Source organism: Ruditapes philippinarum, unplaced genomic scaffold (assembly GCF_026571515.1).
Source record: "Ruditapes philippinarum isolate M1 unplaced genomic scaffold, ASM2657151v2 ctg2987_1_1_1_1, whole genome shotgun sequence".
NCBI classification, from domain to species: Eukaryota; Metazoa; Mollusca; class Bivalvia; order Venerida; family Veneridae; genus Ruditapes; species Ruditapes philippinarum.
The window spans coordinates 116,817-134,392 of NW_026867371.1; the positions used below are offsets into that span (position 1 = coordinate 116,817).

The 17,576-nt window shown below is 33.1% G+C and overlaps 1 protein-coding gene across 1 annotated transcript; it reads right to left on the minus strand.

Moving 5' to 3' along the window:
• Positions 1-1,416: 1,416 nt before the first annotated feature.
• Positions 1,417-14,035, minus strand: LOC132735846 (deoxynucleoside triphosphate triphosphohydrolase SAMHD1-like). Its single transcript, XM_060722861.1, has 8 exons — positions 13,742-14,035; positions 12,703-12,794; positions 12,286-12,342; positions 11,649-11,829; positions 4,422-4,526; positions 3,923-4,030; positions 3,491-3,628; positions 1,417-2,850 (listed from the first exon to the last, which is right to left on the minus strand). Exons 1-8 carry the CDS (start codon positions 13,841-13,843, stop codon positions 2,842-2,844), a joined length of 792 nt encoding a protein of 263 aa, XP_060578844.1. The 5' UTR covers positions 13,844-14,035; the 3' UTR covers positions 1,417-2,841.
• Between the last annotated feature and the right edge of the window lie 3,541 nt (positions 14,036-17,576).

Genomic DNA, 17,576 nt, shown 5'->3' on the forward strand with positions numbered 1-17,576 from the left:
TCGTCTCGCGACCTCGCCGTTTTATTTCTAGAATCTCGCTCTGCGCCCTCCAGGAACGAAGTTTTATTCATTAAACATCGCCCCGCGCCCTCGCTAATTAGCGTGTTTTCGCTCCTCGCCCCCGCCATTTTAACTTGTAAATTTTCGACTTTTCGCTTAGCGGGACCGCGTGGCGAAAACACGAATGGCACAAATCAGCCACCATATATGACTGAAAATGTCTGAAATGATTCATCAGTGTCTTATGCTGTCAAATGCCGTGTTGCATTTCAATAAAGATTTAATCAACAAAATCACTCTCAAACAATTGATTTTAAGGGAGAACCATTCTATTACGTTGTCTGCCTTTCTTCTAATGGCGCAATGAAAATAGGGGAAGTATCTTTAATATGTTTTTTTAAAGGGAAGTAACAATGATAATGAAATGTTATACATTAATCTCAATTATTTATCTAATAATAATGAAAAACTACCAACTAAAGGCTTAAGTCATTTCAAATAAAATAAGAATATAAAATCGTTGTGGAACTCAACGAGCAGCCTTTCTGTCAAATAGTCATTGTGGTGCGGGTAAGCTATACAATTCAATATAGTCATATTGATATACAGAAGCAGGAACGGAACGGAGAAGTAAACTACCAACTTTTCTCATATACGTGAGAGTATATTAAGTTTCTAGAGAGGACAAAAAGTCAATATTTGCATGAAATTCAATTAAATGTATCTTATCGAACCCTAAAGGCAGCCCAAATCGACCCCAAACAATGATGATTCATATCTCTATAAAATTGAAATAATTCAAGAGCAGACTATTTAGAATTCTACTTAGCATAGAGTTAGTTTCACTTAGCATATCGTATATAATTTATAATTACATCAAACTATTTAAAGATGGGTATTTTTACATTAAATATTGTTATGAATTGTTAATATCTTAATAAATGGTGGCCATTTTAAAATGGCGGACACCGTTAATTATCTTATTTTTTATGTTAAAACTTAAAACTTTTTGTATAAATCATAAAACATATATTTACAACTCAAAAAAAAAAATGTTAAGATCACAAACTTACTCCGTCATAGAGAAGATATCTAAAGAAATCTTATAAAACTTATATAGAAAAATATGATTCAAGGGGAGATAATCAACTTGTTCTATTGGATTAATTGTAAACGTTTCAACTAAACAAGTGCCAATCGATAGCACATACCCTAAGTTTCAATCCTATATAAGTGTACAAAATACCCAGGGGGCGGGGGGGGGGGGGGGCTAGCCCTGTGTCTATTACTCATAGGAGAGATGTACTGGATACTGAAGCAAAATAAAAAACGCTAGTTTTATGGCACTTTATTAGAAACAGCTCAAACATTTCTCAAATGGAATTTGATAATAGGAAAGATCCGTGCTGGATGGATTTCCTTTGTGTTGACAGATGAGCAGAATAAACATGCGTTTTGTCGTTTTAATTTCAATGCACGGTATTCCGCAAATGTCTTCACGTGAGCTCACACGAACAATTTAGAACAAAATATGGACAACAAAGTCTGAAAAAGACCGTGCATTAAAAAGCGAATCATAAGTTTTGAACACAAAATTGCAAATATTGACTGGCCATATAGGCAAGGAGCGGTTAGTGTATTGTAATTATTTATTAATTATAAAAAAAGTCAAAACTACACAAGGAAAACCTGATCATCATTAAGTTTATTCTTGGAACCTTTTTTTTATTTTGATTTTTAACACACAATAAAAAAATAATTATATAAACATTAATAAAATAATGTATTACTTACGTAATACAATAAATAAAAGGCCATGGAAGTTTTCTTTGAAGTATTATTGTAACAAATTGTGCAACTACATTGTAAATACTTAAAATACAATAGGTAAAAAAAGATATCACATGTATTGCATAGTGGGTAGATGGATCGCCAATGAAAGACCAACGCCTTATTTCTAATGGGATCCATTGCTTATACCAACTTAATGACACATCTTATATACCATACATTAAAAAAACCTCGATAAAAATGAATGTATACCAGAAGATTTGACCTGTTTCTAAATAAAGAAGTGACATCTGAGCGAAACTACACAAATAACTTTCACAACACAATGTTACATAATATTTGTTTTATATTTTGAATTAAATATTAAACACCAAAGAAGTGTGCTGATACGCTGACAATATTTCTTATTTGGAAGATGAAGTATGCTAATAGTATAAAAAGATAACTCTCTGATTGTCTTTTGAATCCCTGCAAAAGTAGACATGAAGTGAAAGGGATTGAATAAATGAAATGATCAACAATACGTCTTAAGTTACCGAAATGATCAGCAATGAGCAAGATTCAAGAGAATGATGCAAACTATAAATGTTTCTATGTTGAAAATATATATAAATGTTTATATGTTTACTATTTTAATTTCATGATTATTTTTACCTTGGTACATGTTGTCATTGTGTTTTGCTAAGAGTAAGACTCACATAGGCTCATATCTTAAATGAAATAAGTATAACTATGTAAAGCTGTGGACAATAGGAAAAGTACCGAATCAGTTATCAAGAGGCCATACTCGGGGCAGGAAAAAAATCTAAGTGAAATTTCTCTTTTACATTGAATTTAATGGTCATTTGTTTAATACCATTGATTCAGAAATGGTGTGAGGTTTAGTAGTTTGTCACTGTAGGAAAAGCTGATAAATACTTGTTACTTATCTAGGAAAACCAGTTCGGAGGATTAACTGTTTAAATTGACTGAAAAAACAAACAAAAAAATGTACACTTCTGTTCCTTATTTGACGGATGTGCTCCACACCACATCGCAATCCCCTCCAGATTACTTGTCCTAAAATATAATTTAATTTTCAATTAAGAACGTGCAATGCATAGAACGAAGGTTCAATACACTGTTATAAAATAAAGTGACGAATGACTACTCACGACTGGTTTTAATATGATATACAACGACAATAACGTGTTACAAATAATAATCATTTATTGTATTCTTAATGAATTTTAAATATCATCAGCACATGTGACTATGTCTATAATTCATAAACTGTGTTTATATAAGCATAAAATATTAAAATCAAATTTACATCTAATCATTCTACTCATGGTTTTCGCAGTTTTTATGGTAGATTCAGATATTTTGCATACATAGATTATGTATTTCATCAAATATTATTAGTTTTATATTACAGATTTGTCACATATCTGGCAAATGTTTGAAAATAAAATATGTGTTAAAATGTCAAATTCGAAAAGTACTACATGAGGTATAGAATGAGTTTCCGTTAGTCCCAGTTTTTTGTATTTATTCTTTTCTCCATTAGGCAATGGCTACGTATACATTAAGTATTTTTGTTGAAGCAAGGGATAAGTTAATGATCCTTCGTTAGCATGAAGTGGCTCTACGAAAGATTCGATTGTTCAAAGAATTCTAAAGATAAATGAAATAAATAAAATAGAAAATTGATACAAACCTTTGGCTCTGGATATCCTTCATCGACGCAACATCTTGTAAATGCTTCTTTTACGATCGATAAGTGCTCACTATCATTGTCTGTACAATAAACACGCACAATTTTCTCCGAAAAGGTTTCCGGCAGTACAAATGAAACCTAATTGAATAAATGATTTATTCGCAAATAAATATTTGTTCATAAAAATTAAAAAACTTCGAAATATTGCATAGTAGTAATAACAATTAAATATTTAGATACTTTAAAAAGGTAACCCAAACACTGCCAAATATTCAAAATCCAATTCACAAACATAAACCGGTTTATTATTATTGCTAAAATATACATATATTTATCCAAAAAATAATTATTTTTGTAGAAAATCGTCAAAAAATGACTTTTTAATTTCATTATTTAACAATTTAAATAGAATGAACGGTGGGTAGATTTTACCTGATCCCTGCTGCTTATCAATATAGCCTCATCTCTTTCAACCTTAGTGTAAAATCTCACATTTTTCAATGGATCTTTGTCATCCAATCCATAATTTAATGTTACTACCTAAAGTTGATAGAATAAAAACCATATATAAATGTCATTTAACTTAAATAATTTGCGTAACAACCAAACCAGAAAGAAATAGGAGAAAGTAAATATAAAAAAGGAATTTTAAAAGCAATCAGAGGTTATTAATCATAGAAAAACTTAAAATCAAAATCAATAACAAAACAACAACAACAAAAACCCAAACAAAACATATCCTAAAAATGATTATACCAAATTCATATAGGAATACGGGAACCACTCACTTACAATAATGACAAATTAAAAGAAATTTGATATACCAGAAACCAGGGCTAAACAAATGTCTACAGACAACAATTCTGTTGTACTAAATGATCGTCTAGGAGCGGAAAAACATTGGACAAAACGTTCAACTAAATATAATTACATCGATTTTAAAACCATTACCATCATGTCTAGCCGTTCTCTCTTCAGCTTCTTTAATCTTTCTAAAAAGTTTCTCCTTGAAACCATTTTCGTCAAATTGCTGCACCTAAAAATCAGAAAACAGAAATTATTTTTTATGATGTGAAAACAAAATCATGTTGGTTTTTGGGTACAGTATTGTCATATGGCGACGCTCCAGCTTAAGTGTGGTGGAGAAAGACAACAAGTTTAAATAGTACAGTTTTATTATGTTGTAAGGATAAATTCAAAGAATATTAGATGATAGAGTTGTGGTGAAAGCGAAAAATAGTTATTAAGGTAGAAAAATGTAACACAGTGATATCTTGTATCCCATACAAAATAAATAATCACTTTTACTATACTTGTCACCAACTTCATCATCGTTTACGTGAAAAACAAAGTCTTTGTGATGTTTATATGGTTAGTAAACGTCTTGCATCAATTCACAGCAAGCAACAAGTAGCTCCTGTCCTCTTAGACTTGAGTAAAACTTTTAATATGATGAGTATGAAAAGCTTTATTTGACAATTTATAACTATGTCACTAAAGGCCAAACAGTAAAATAGGCCAAACTCTTTTTAGAAACAGGCACTGTAATATAAGAGGAATCATCTGAAGACGGACTGGTACTTCTTGGTGATCCAGGGGTCGGTGCTTGGACCACTTCTCTTTCTTGCATACATAGATGATCTCCCACAGCACGTCCAACCATAGTTCGCCCGTTTGCTGATTACACACTTGCATCAGGTTAGCAATCAATATCTCTTCAAAATGATTTTAATACACGAGAAAAACGGAAGTTGGATTGTGACATAGTCTCTCCGAAAACAAAACCGAGAACCAAATATTAACAAGGTGCCACAGCCCTCGAGGCAAATCAGCAGGGTATCAAAAAGGCACCGAATCAAAAACGACAAAGGGCACACGGACTGAGAAGAATGGTGGGACATGTCGATAACTGTGACTTTAAGCAATGCAATAAGTGATATGCTGAGAAATAAAAGAGCTTAAGAACTAACCAATGAAAAGAACTAAAACTCAATCTAAATGTAATCCATGTCATAAGAAGGTGTCATATAATATAACAACTAAAACTTCTTTTCATGTAAATAGTGAAAACCAGAATCCCTAAAGAACACAAAAACGGCAAAATTTACAATGTAGTTGGCTTTCTTTGATTGAGCCTGTTCTTGGACGGTACTGGTATTTGCAAGCTACCATCGATGCTACGTCGGCTTATGCAGAATTCATTATCTAAACATCTTGAACAGAGAAGTCTGTACGGCGGTTATCAAAGAACCTTATATGTAACAGTTCCGTGCTTTTCCATGAAAATCTGCGTATGTTTCCCGAGTATAAAAAGCGTGTGCCTTAAACGTGAAAACAATGGATGGAACTAAAAAATACAATTTTGAAAGGGAATAAAAAGGTAATGAAGCCTGTATGTCGCAGATTAGACGTCAAAAGACAAATTTAAAACACAGGCAATATTTACGTGTAATTCAAGTGGCACTATTGGAACCTCTAATTCAGAAATACGATCAAATAGAAGGAACTAAAACACCAAAAATATGCAAAAACAACAATGGATGTGCTAAAAAATTTAAAGGATAAAAAATATAATATATTTGATTAAATACACGGGTTGACCTTTTACGGACTTCATACGGCACAACTTACTCTGAAGTGACAATGAAATAGAGAAAACAGAGTAGAGGCAGTTACTTCGGCTTATAGAATGACCTTTCAAGGGACCAGCAGATAAACATTTATCAAAGACAAACAAATCCTAAATATGATTATGCACATACATGCAGTGTTACCAAGATGCTAGAGTATCTTAAATGGTGCCGATTAGATCTCCGTCGTATTGACTGATAACAAAATCACTTATGATATTGTCGCCATTCCCATTGTAGGTTATCTCGCACCCTTTAGGATGAGCCATCTGACATACCTCACATGCTGAGCAATCCCAACTCAAACAACCTACTACTTACTGTCATTTTTCCAAAAAAAGTCTCCACTGGAACAGGCTAGCCCTAATATTGTTTCTTAATACCTAACAAAATATATGGTATTTCAGGGCCATTATGGCAAGATCTAGGTCATTATGCAATGTTGGCCGCCTTACTATTCGGCATTATTTTTCTATAATAGCCGAGTGAATGAGCGCCCGTGCAGAGTGACGTAATCAACTCTCAGTGACTTTCAAGATGGCTGCTGACGTTGAATGAACTGTAGTCACTTGCACACAAACTATTTTAAAAGTTTAATGGCATTATTAATCACAATCAGCAAAGCTTAACATTAAAGATTTATAAACGCAAGAAAGTACATGACCCTCAGAAATTCTAAAAAATGATTAAAGATTGACGGTAGGAATGAGATCGGATCGGTAGCATTCAGACCTGGACATAAGTCTCAGTAACCGTTCAAGATTGAAGGCACAAAACTTCATAAATAACTGGCACTTGATCTCACAAAAATGTATAGAGAAGGATACTGTATTTATCGATAAAAACAAAAGTAAAACAACATTTCCTTATATTTATTTTTTGTTGTCACGTTTTCCAAGTTAATCGGATGGTTAAACTGTACATGACAGGTAATTGTTTACATTGACAACTGTTCGTTTCTTAGAAAGGGCGACAACCAAGATTAGCGGCGAAGTCTAAACGCCGTATTTTGGACATAGGTATTAAAGACGTTAATACTTGGTTGCTGCTCGCCATTATGCGAAAATGGCCCTCGAGTTCATAATGTCCTTCGGGCCTGCGGCCCTCAGGCCATTATGCACATCTTCGGGCCATTATCGCATGTATTAACCTCTAAATTGTCCACAATTACCCAGTTTTATAAGGCTGTTAACCGTATTGGTGTTGTTATATTTTTATGGTCCTTCGGGATCTATGAAGCCAACACTATTAACAATCGAGAATCGAGTACCGTTTAAGCCGGTGTTAGGGGGCTTGATGGATGTTGCACTTATTCATTTTCCCTCATATACAGACTCAATCAAACCGATTTTGCAATTTTCTTGTACTTTTGTTGTAATTAATGTTTACCGAAGGATCACTTTGTTTTCAGATTGGTATTTAACATGTTTCACCATGAACTTAAAACGCTTTCTGATGCAAAATAAAGCAGTATTTTGTTTTCAACACAAAAGTATTTGAATCAATAGTTAAGATTACAATAAGACAGAGAATACCTTAAACTGTTGATCAAGTTTTTAAGAGGACTCACGAATGGAAAGCAAGCTAACACATCTAATTTCTTTGAGAGAAATCATGTACGAATCTATGTGTTTCAAAACAATTAATATGTATATTGTATTGTCGCCGTATAAGGCAGACTTGTTTTTCTGTGCTCCTGGATTTTTATTATTTTTTGACGGATTGAAGGTGCTGAAAAGTGCAATTTTGTGACACATTGTAAATGAATGTTTTGTTGATTTTTATGTGTATTTAACTAGCAACAATTACATTTTTTAAATTGTTTATGATGGGTGAAAGTTACAGATATTTAAAAAATATACATATTTCGGACATGATTGAAATCAATAACCAGCCAACCATAAATCAAAAGTACAGGTATTGTCGTGACCAGCTATTGAAAATAGGATTAACGGTTTCGAGTAATTGGCAACTTCATAAATTAGACCATTGTGTACACGGTGTTATACATAAGCTGAACATCTCTCAACCCAAAACACACAAAAGGAGCAAACGTGGTGGTAAAGCTAAAATCCTGACTAAGCCTTCTTGTGCAAACCTACACAATTTGAAATACCCCTCAATACAAAACACGCGTGTTCAAATTGGTGAAAAAGTGTCATGTTTTACACTTAACTGTAGATCTGTTGTTAACAAGGATAATTTTGTTGGCCAGTATTTGAGGGAACAAAGAATTGACTTTGCTTTGTTGACTGAAACATGGTATTCTGACGAAAAACAACATCAGTACGAAACGTCTGATCTTAATCAACACGGTTACAAAATCAGTGTTGCAAACCGCAAGAACAAAATTGGTGGCGGTGTTGCTTTGACTTGTAAAACCGAAATTAAAATGAGAAAGATGGAACATGGGACCAAACAAAGTTTTGAGTTTGGCATATGGAAACTCATTTTCAAAAGTATAACAGTACACGTAGTTGGTTTATACAGACCCCCATCCCTAGCCACATGTGAGCAATTTGTAACTGACTTTTCAAATTTCATAGAAGATATCTTACCTACATACTCTAACTTGTTGATTATGGGAGACTTCAACCTTCACCTTGACAATGGTAGTGGTGCATCTACAAACTTTCAAAATTGCCTTCATGCTATGGGTTTAGAGCAACATGTCAACTTTAGTACACACACTGCTGGAAACTGTTTAGACTTGGTTATCACTGAATCGATTAATGGTGTATGTGTACTTAAATGTGAACAAGGACCTTTTCTCTCCGATCACTGTGCTGTCCACGTAGTCATTAATGTGAAGAAAGAAAACATTACCAGTAAAACTGTACAATTTAGAAACTGGAAAAGCATATCCCATTCTGAATTCTCTGATGATTTAACGAAGATTTCAGTTGATAGTGAAGATGTCAATACTTTTGTAAACTTGTTTGAATCAGAAATCCAATCTGTTATCGACAAACATGCTCCAACAAAGGAACAAACTAGGATATGCAGAACTCAAAAACCTTGGTTCAATGAGTCAATATTGGAATCTAAGCGTATTGTCCGGAAAAAAGAGAGAATTTGGAGAAAGTACAAAAAGCCAGAACAGTTCAAGAAATTTAAAGAAGCACGGAATAGATACTGTAAAGAAATTGATTCTGAGAAAAAACTAGTAATAAGTGAGAAAATTCTAAATGCCAAAGGTGATTCAAAAAAACTCTATGGTTTAATTTCGGAATTAACTGGTACTAAAGCTGAAAATCCTATGCCACAGTCTACAAATGACGGTGAGCTAGCTGAGAAGTTTGCAGACTTTTTTATGGACAAAATAGCTAAAATTCGTAAATCACTTCAGGATTTTCCAAGCTTCATTCCAAATGTCAAACAAATTCAACCTTTAAAAAATTTCGAGGATCTTACAGAAACACAGGTGAAGAGCCTTATTTGTGAACTAAATACCAAATCGTGTGAGCTGGACTTAATACCCACACATATATTAAAGTCACATCTAGATGAGCTTCTGCCAACCATTACCAAACTGGTCAATCTATCTCTGTCTAAAGGCGTATTTCCAACACACTGGAAACAGGCGATCGTTAGACCCCTTCTTAAGAAGTCTGGTTTAGAATTACAATTGTCAAACTACAGGCCTGTCAGTAACTTAATATCGTTTCTTTCAAAATTGATAGAAAAGGCTGCGCTCTTCAGACTAAATAACCATGTCGATACCCATAATTTGTTACCAAAAAAATCAATCAGCATACAGGCGTCATCATTCATGTGAGACTGCTTTACTCATACTTGTCAATGATCTTCTAGACGGTATGGAGAAGCAAGAGGTCACAGCTCTAATTGCAATAGATCTAAGTGCAGCTTTCGACACCGTTGACCACAACATTCTACTCGACGTGTTACACAGTCAGTACGGTGTCAATGGTACCGTGTTAGCTTGGGTGGACTCGTACCTGCGACCTCGTGGTTGTCGCGTCAGTGTTAATTCTACTGAATCGACTCCACGATTGCTGGAATGCAGTGTACCTCAGGGGAGCTGTCTTGGTCCATGGCTCTATCTCACATATGCAGGAACCCTATTTGATGTGATACCACCATTCATATCTGTGTACGGCTTTGCTGATGACCACATTGCTAGTCAACGCTTTCGACCAACTTCAGTGACCAATGAACTTAACGCTATAAAGCAACTTGAAGACAGTGCTGTAATCATCAATGACTGGATGAATGCCAATAAACTCAAAATGAACACCACTAAGACAGAATTCATTATGTTTGGTAGTAAAGCCCAACTTGGTAAATGTTCAATTAAAGAAATTGATATCGCCGGTGATAAAATTCAAAATGTCAGTGTCATAAGATACTTAGGTGCCTACTTAGACGAGGGCCTAAGATTCTCAACACATGTTAAGACCAAGTGTAGAACTGCCATGTTAAATTATTTGAGAATAAAGAGCATTCGCAAATATCTGACTCAGGACGCCACAAAAATCCTAGTATTGTCGCTTGTAATCTCACATTTGGATTATTGCAACGCTATATTGTTTGGCATTTCAGAAAGTGAGTTACAGAAATTACAGCGTATCCAGAATATGTGCGCTAAACTTGTTTTGCAACGCGGAAAATATGATAGTTCCAAAGACTCTTTGTTGGAACTGCATTGGTTACCAATTAAAGCTAGGATCAATTTTAAAATACTATGTACAATGTATAACTGTTTTATGGGCAATGCTCCGGTTTATCTAACAGAACTGTTACACAAGCCTGTCATAAAAAGATCAAATCTCAGATCTGTTGATAATATGGATTATTGTTTTGCTGTCCCCTTTAACAAAAGGAAAACATTTAACGACAGAAGTTTTAGTACCGTTGGTCCAACTCTCTGGAATAAATTGCCTCTGTATATAAGACAGTCTTCGACTTTGGACATGTTCAAGAAAAATGTCAAAACCTACTATTTTAGAGATTTTTACGCTTTGTTTTAAGATTGTGAATAACTATTCTTTTTTTTTTTTTTTTTAGTACAAAAAATGATAACATATTTTTTTGTAGTTCATTTGTCATGCATATGTGTTTTGTTTTTTTATCTATGTGTACAAATTTTTATTATCCTTTTGTACAACGCCATTGAATATGTATATAGAAATAGGCGTTTAATTAAATAGAACAGTTTTAGTTTCAGTATATACGAGGAAGCTGAGAAATTATACATTAATTATTTTAACCTATTTGCTGATCGGATTGAAAACTCGACTGTAAACGTGTATACTCGTGTAGACATTCCTACTTAATGCTATCGAAATGCACAACAATAATTCAGAAAATATGGTGATATGGTTAAATTTGTAGATAAATGTGAGAAATATAGCATAAATGGTTTTCGGAACACGGAAACAAGTCCTTAAATAAAACAGCGCCATGTAAAATATGTGATGTTCCTGTAAAACAGTCAAAATGTATATGGTTGTAAATGTGTGTAATGCTTTTCAAAACTTTCCTAATCTTTTAAAATGCTAGATTACCTCTTTGATCTGTGTTTGACCCACACATTTGTACAGCTTTCTGTTTAGGACACGTTGAATGATTTCTTTTGGTGCTTTTAACTTTTTATCAGGTGACTGATATATCATATGCAATACATCATCGGTGACTTTCGAAAATGCTTCCATATCATCAACACTTTCCTTTAGCTGATACGATTTCCTGTGAACAAACACAGTTTATAAGATAGAATATTAACTTAATTAATTAATTAATTAATCAATTAATCAATCGTCTTTTTTTTAATTTCCTTGCCGGTTTCGTTTATTTCCTTAAATGTATCATTAAAGTTATCACTCCCTCCGTGCTTTGTCTTGTGCCTTGTCCTGGTTTTGCATAGAAATCCTGCTGGATTCCTTGTCGGTGGCCCTGTGCTGAATCGTGTATGGGTTGCGTTCATTGAACACAATCCCTCCTTGATGATTTTGTTTTTCATATTTAAAAGGATTAGAACAAGCACCATTTCACTTTATATTAATTTTGTTGATAGGATTGAACAATAACGTTCATTACTAATGTTGCAAATATCGCTGGTTTATATATTCAGCAAATACTGTTTTGTAGTTCTAAAATTATTCATCAATAAAATCATTTTAAGAAACCAATAAAATATATTACCCGTTTATTCCCTCAAAGAAGAGATTGTCATTTGCTTGAGTTAAGGCATCGCACACCCTATAAAAAACAACAACAACAACGAATAGAACAAACAACAACAACAACAACAAATTCGACACGAAGTAACACATAAACAGTGATCATTTCTCATAGTAACAAATATGTATGCTTAACATGAGGAAATAAATACCCCAGTCTTTAAAAACGTTAATATCGGTATTTCAATATTTGGAAAACTAAATCAAAATATGTCTCAACATCAAATTTAATTTGTTCTGTTAATGTGAGAAGATTTAGAATGAAGGTAATTAAAAAACCTATTCCAAAATGACTCGCAATCACGGAAAGTTCATATTTGTACATGTACTCCCTCAAACAAAATGATTAATAATAATATACGCTATTATCTTAACATACATTTCACTGATAATATTATTTGTCTTATGCTGGTATGCTCTTCTATGTAGTGTCATTCTTGTATAAAACATATCATATATGTCCTGAGCTTCCTGAATAATAGAAAAAAGAGCACCGCTAGGCGGAGCATTATATGCCCGAAAGTGTTTTTTTTTAGTAAGGAAGAAGCATTTGTAAGACATGGGAATTAGCTGTTTATCCTATAAAATTTAACAGCTGTAGGTTGATTAATACTTAAGTCTTTAAAAATGACCTAAACCTTTGACCTTGTGACCTCAAAATCAATAGGGGTCTTCTACCCAATATGGACAATCATCCAATGAAGTTTGAAAATTGTGGGCCGAATGGAACTTAAGTTATGCTCCGGAAACCAAATTGCTAACGGACGGACGGACGTACGGACGGACGGTCGTTCCAACATTTTGGGTTTAGGGGCTATTTTCTTTGTTATTTTCTTTGTTATCTTAAGGGCTACTATCCCATAAACCCTTTGATCACGGAATTAACCTATTGTTCTCTTTTGTTCTCTTTACTGTTACATAGCCCCTTAACCCAAAATGTTTGCTCGGACAGACAGACAGACAGACGGACGCCAGGGGATATAACATAATATGCCCTTTCGGGCATATAAAAAGCATGTTTAAATGCTGAAAATACTTCATATACATGTACATATATTTCTAATGCAACATTCAATATTTACAAAAATAAGATATATTGGGCATATAATGCGGTATTGAAATACTTGTTCATTATATCTTAAATACAAAATCATCAGAAACTTTGTAATATCAAAACTTAGAAAGCCAATATTAGATCTGAGAAATCAGTTCATAAATAAAACAGCATTTAAGTGTTTTTGCTTTACTCGTATTAACTAGATCTGAACGTTCTGCCTTAATGCTATGCTCCGGTTGGTAGTCTAATAGTATTTTGTTTATTCCACGTACAAACAAACAAACGATTGTCAGACTGATATGACAAACAGACGGACATACTGACTTAAATTAACAATGTCTTACTATTATCATTGTACTACCTTGTCTCTGAAGCATATCTGTGTCCTCTCATCGTTCACTTTAAGAACTCTTGCATTTGAAATACATCTGTCGAAGTCAAAGATGCTTTTCATGCCAAGCATATAACTGTCTCTAGCGAGATAATCCCATCTATCGACGTCAATGCCCGTGCTTTTATTTTTTACCACCTTTAATGTTAAACGTCCAATGTTAAGCTTTAATTATTTTTCAATTATATCAAATATACAAGACGAGAATTTAGATACAGAAATCACATCACTCAACTCGAACTTCGTACCGCAGTCTTCGACCAAAACAATAATAATTCACCAGGTATAGACACTCTACTAAGTGAAATTTTCAAAACAACTTATGATATACCATCTCCATTTTTACTCAAACAATACAATAGGTTATTAAGTTGTAGCGAATATCCGACAAGTTGGGGGAATTTATTATAACTCCAATTTTCAAAAAAGGTGATGTAAATGATCCACAAAATTATCGAGGAATTACCCTAATAAATTTTTTAGCCAAAATCTATTCTCAAATTTTATTGAACCGACCACAAATGGGTTAAATTTGTCATGAAAAAATAACACAGAACCAGTTTGGTTTCCAAAAAGGCAAATCAATTACAGACTGCATTTTCATTTTTCATTCGATTATGTCCAAAGTGTTAAACTCAGGCGATCAATTATTTTGTATCTTTATTGACTATGAAAAGTGTTTTGATAAAATTGATCGATCATATTTGTGGCAAAAATTGTTATCAGAAAATGTAAGTTGCAAATTTTTGAAAGCAATTATAGATCAATGTACTATAATGGTAAAACATGTGTTAGATATAAAGATCTCTTTAAAAACTTCTTCACCTCCGACATAGGATAGAAGCAGGGAGATCCGAGTTCACCTTTGATTTTTATGTTGTTCGTGAACGATCTCATTGATAATATAGACAGTAACTTAAGTGATATATTTACAGTAAATGAGCTCAAGTTATTCCTTATACTATTTGCAGATGATCAGGTACTCTCACGAAACCCCTCAGTCAATGTTAAACGATGTTGAGAATTACTGTATCCAATGGGGCATGAAAATTAATGTATCAAAGACAAAAACTATGATATTCGAAAAGGGTATGTATTTTACATATATAATACAGCAATAAAGATCGTTCAATCATTTAAGTACCTTGGGATCACTTTGTTCAAAAACGGTAATTGGCACCGTACACAAAAATGTATAGCACAACACGCACCTTTTGCGCTGCATAAACTTTTTTTAATATTTAAAAATAAAGAAATAACGGCCGCACATAAATGTAAACTGTTTGACTCATTGGTCGGTTCTATTCTAAATTTTGGCTCGGATATATGGGGCATGCATAAGGCAGCTGACATAGAACTTATACATAATAAGTTTCTGAAACGAGTACTCTGTGTAAAAAGTCGACTTTTTTAACGTCATTATATGGTGAACTAGGGCGATTTCCACTTCATATATATAGAAAAATAAATATGATAAAATATTGGATAAAAATCTGAAACAAAATGATTCATCGTAAATTAAGAAAACATTTTATTTTTAAAATCCGATACAGACTAGGGTTATATGTACCGAAATAATAACTGGGCTTCCCACATTAAAACATTACTGACTGAGATAGGGCTAATGTATATATGGAATGAACAATTTGAAATTGACGTTCCTTTTGACATGATCAAACAACGCATTTCCGATACATATCTACAATCTTGGTACTCCGATATAAATAACTCTAGTCGTTTAAAATCGTATTGTATATTCAAACATAAATTAGAGTCAGAAAATTATTTGAGAGTCATAACGGAAAATAAATATAGAATCGCGATGTCCAGATTTAGAGTTTCCGCACATGAGTTATTTATCGAAACCGGAAGATATCATAACATTCCTCGTGAACAAAGAATCTGCAAATCGTGTAATATGCGACAACCGGAAACAGAATTTCTTTTCCAACTCGCTTGTTCGCGTTATCAATATTTAAGAATTATATATCTAAAACCGTACTAATCATCACTGGCCATCAATCAATAATTTGAAAAGTTAACCGTTACTCTAAATAGATTATCTGTAACCTTGCTGAATACTTATATTTCGCAAATAAGAAAAGAATTGTGTAAACGATACTCGATGTACAAAAATATTCTTTGTTTATTTTCACATACATGTATAAATCAAATATTTTGTTGTTTTTTTTCTCTCATAAAAACGTTGCTATCACTACACTTTGTTACCTTATCCTTATAATGGCATGTCATCAATATATTTCATGTGTACAACGGATAAACATTGATGTTAACAGTTTCACTTAAAATTCAAATATTTCGTTCATCTGAAAAATGTGTAATCAGTATACTCTATATTAAAGAGAAAATGCTTTTTCTTTATACTTTATGTAAGAAATTAGAAATCTTTGTTCTTCTGGAAAACATGTTAACCATTACTCTCACTTTGTATACCATTATTAACATTTTTTTATTCATGTTGGCTATAAGCATTGTATAATATGTTTAATGCTAAATAAAATTTATGTTATGTTATGTTGTGTATATCATTTTGTTGTAAATTAAACTATATATGCTTTTGTGTAAGAATGTACTATCCTGATATAGAGAACTGACCTTTAAATGGTGATTATGGAGATAAATATAACTGCTTGTTTACAAATATTTACAATTCAATATTTTTTATACATGTCTTTGTATCCCTAACGTATATTCTCTATTAACAAAGATCGGCATTTTTTTCAATTGATGAAATACGATGGATCCAGAAATACCCGGGATAAATAGAGGATATTGAATGAGTGTAAGTTCATTACTGAATTTATTGCACGAGTTGAATAAAACTATATTATGCGAGCCTCTGGCGAGCATAATATTATTTTATTCAACGAGTGCAATAAATTCAGTAATGAACTTGCACGAATTTAATATTCTATTTATCACATACCCAAAATAAAGACCGTTTAAAGTGAAATAAGAGTCATTTTTCATTGACGCGCCTATAGTTTAACGCTAACATTTAACGCGTCATTACACTATGTTTGTATATCGCCAATGACGTCACGTCAAAATATATGCACGGCTGTGCAATACCATATTTACGGAGTCGCAAAATCGGCACGGGTGTGTGATAAAACCATTTATGCAATAAAATTTATTAAAAATTCACGAGGGTGGAAAAAAATCAGTAAAATATATGTGAATTTCCGCGCTTTTACTCGATATGTGAAGGAGAATATAGGTCAGTTACAGAGTAACTCTTCAACGTATTAAAACTTTATATTAAATTCAAAGCTTTTTTTTCAGTACTTTTTTTCTTTTGAAAATCGAAATGTGATTCTGTCCTCCTTGTTTTTTTTTCTATATTTACTCATTTTTATTGAAATTTTTATGCAGTTTATATAGAGGATATTTGTTTAGTTCAGTGTAAGATCGAAATATATTTCACTTTGTGAACACCAAAAGTTCATATTTCACTCGTGGCTGCGCCACTCGTGAAATATACCTTTTGGTGCTCACTCGGTGAAATATATTCCATATTGTGAACACCAAAAGTTCATATTTCACTCGTGGCTGCGCCACTCGTGAAATATACCTTTTGGTGCTCACTCGGTGAAATATATTCCGATCTTACACTAAACTAAACAAATTTTCTTTTTATTATATGCAAAAGACATTAAATCTAATACTGAATGAAAAGCGCGCCAAATGAAAATACAACGTGACGTCATTTACGACGTCACGTCATTAAGTTGGTACCCAGTACTGTGTACGCTGGTATTTCACTGAAACAACGTAAGGGGTT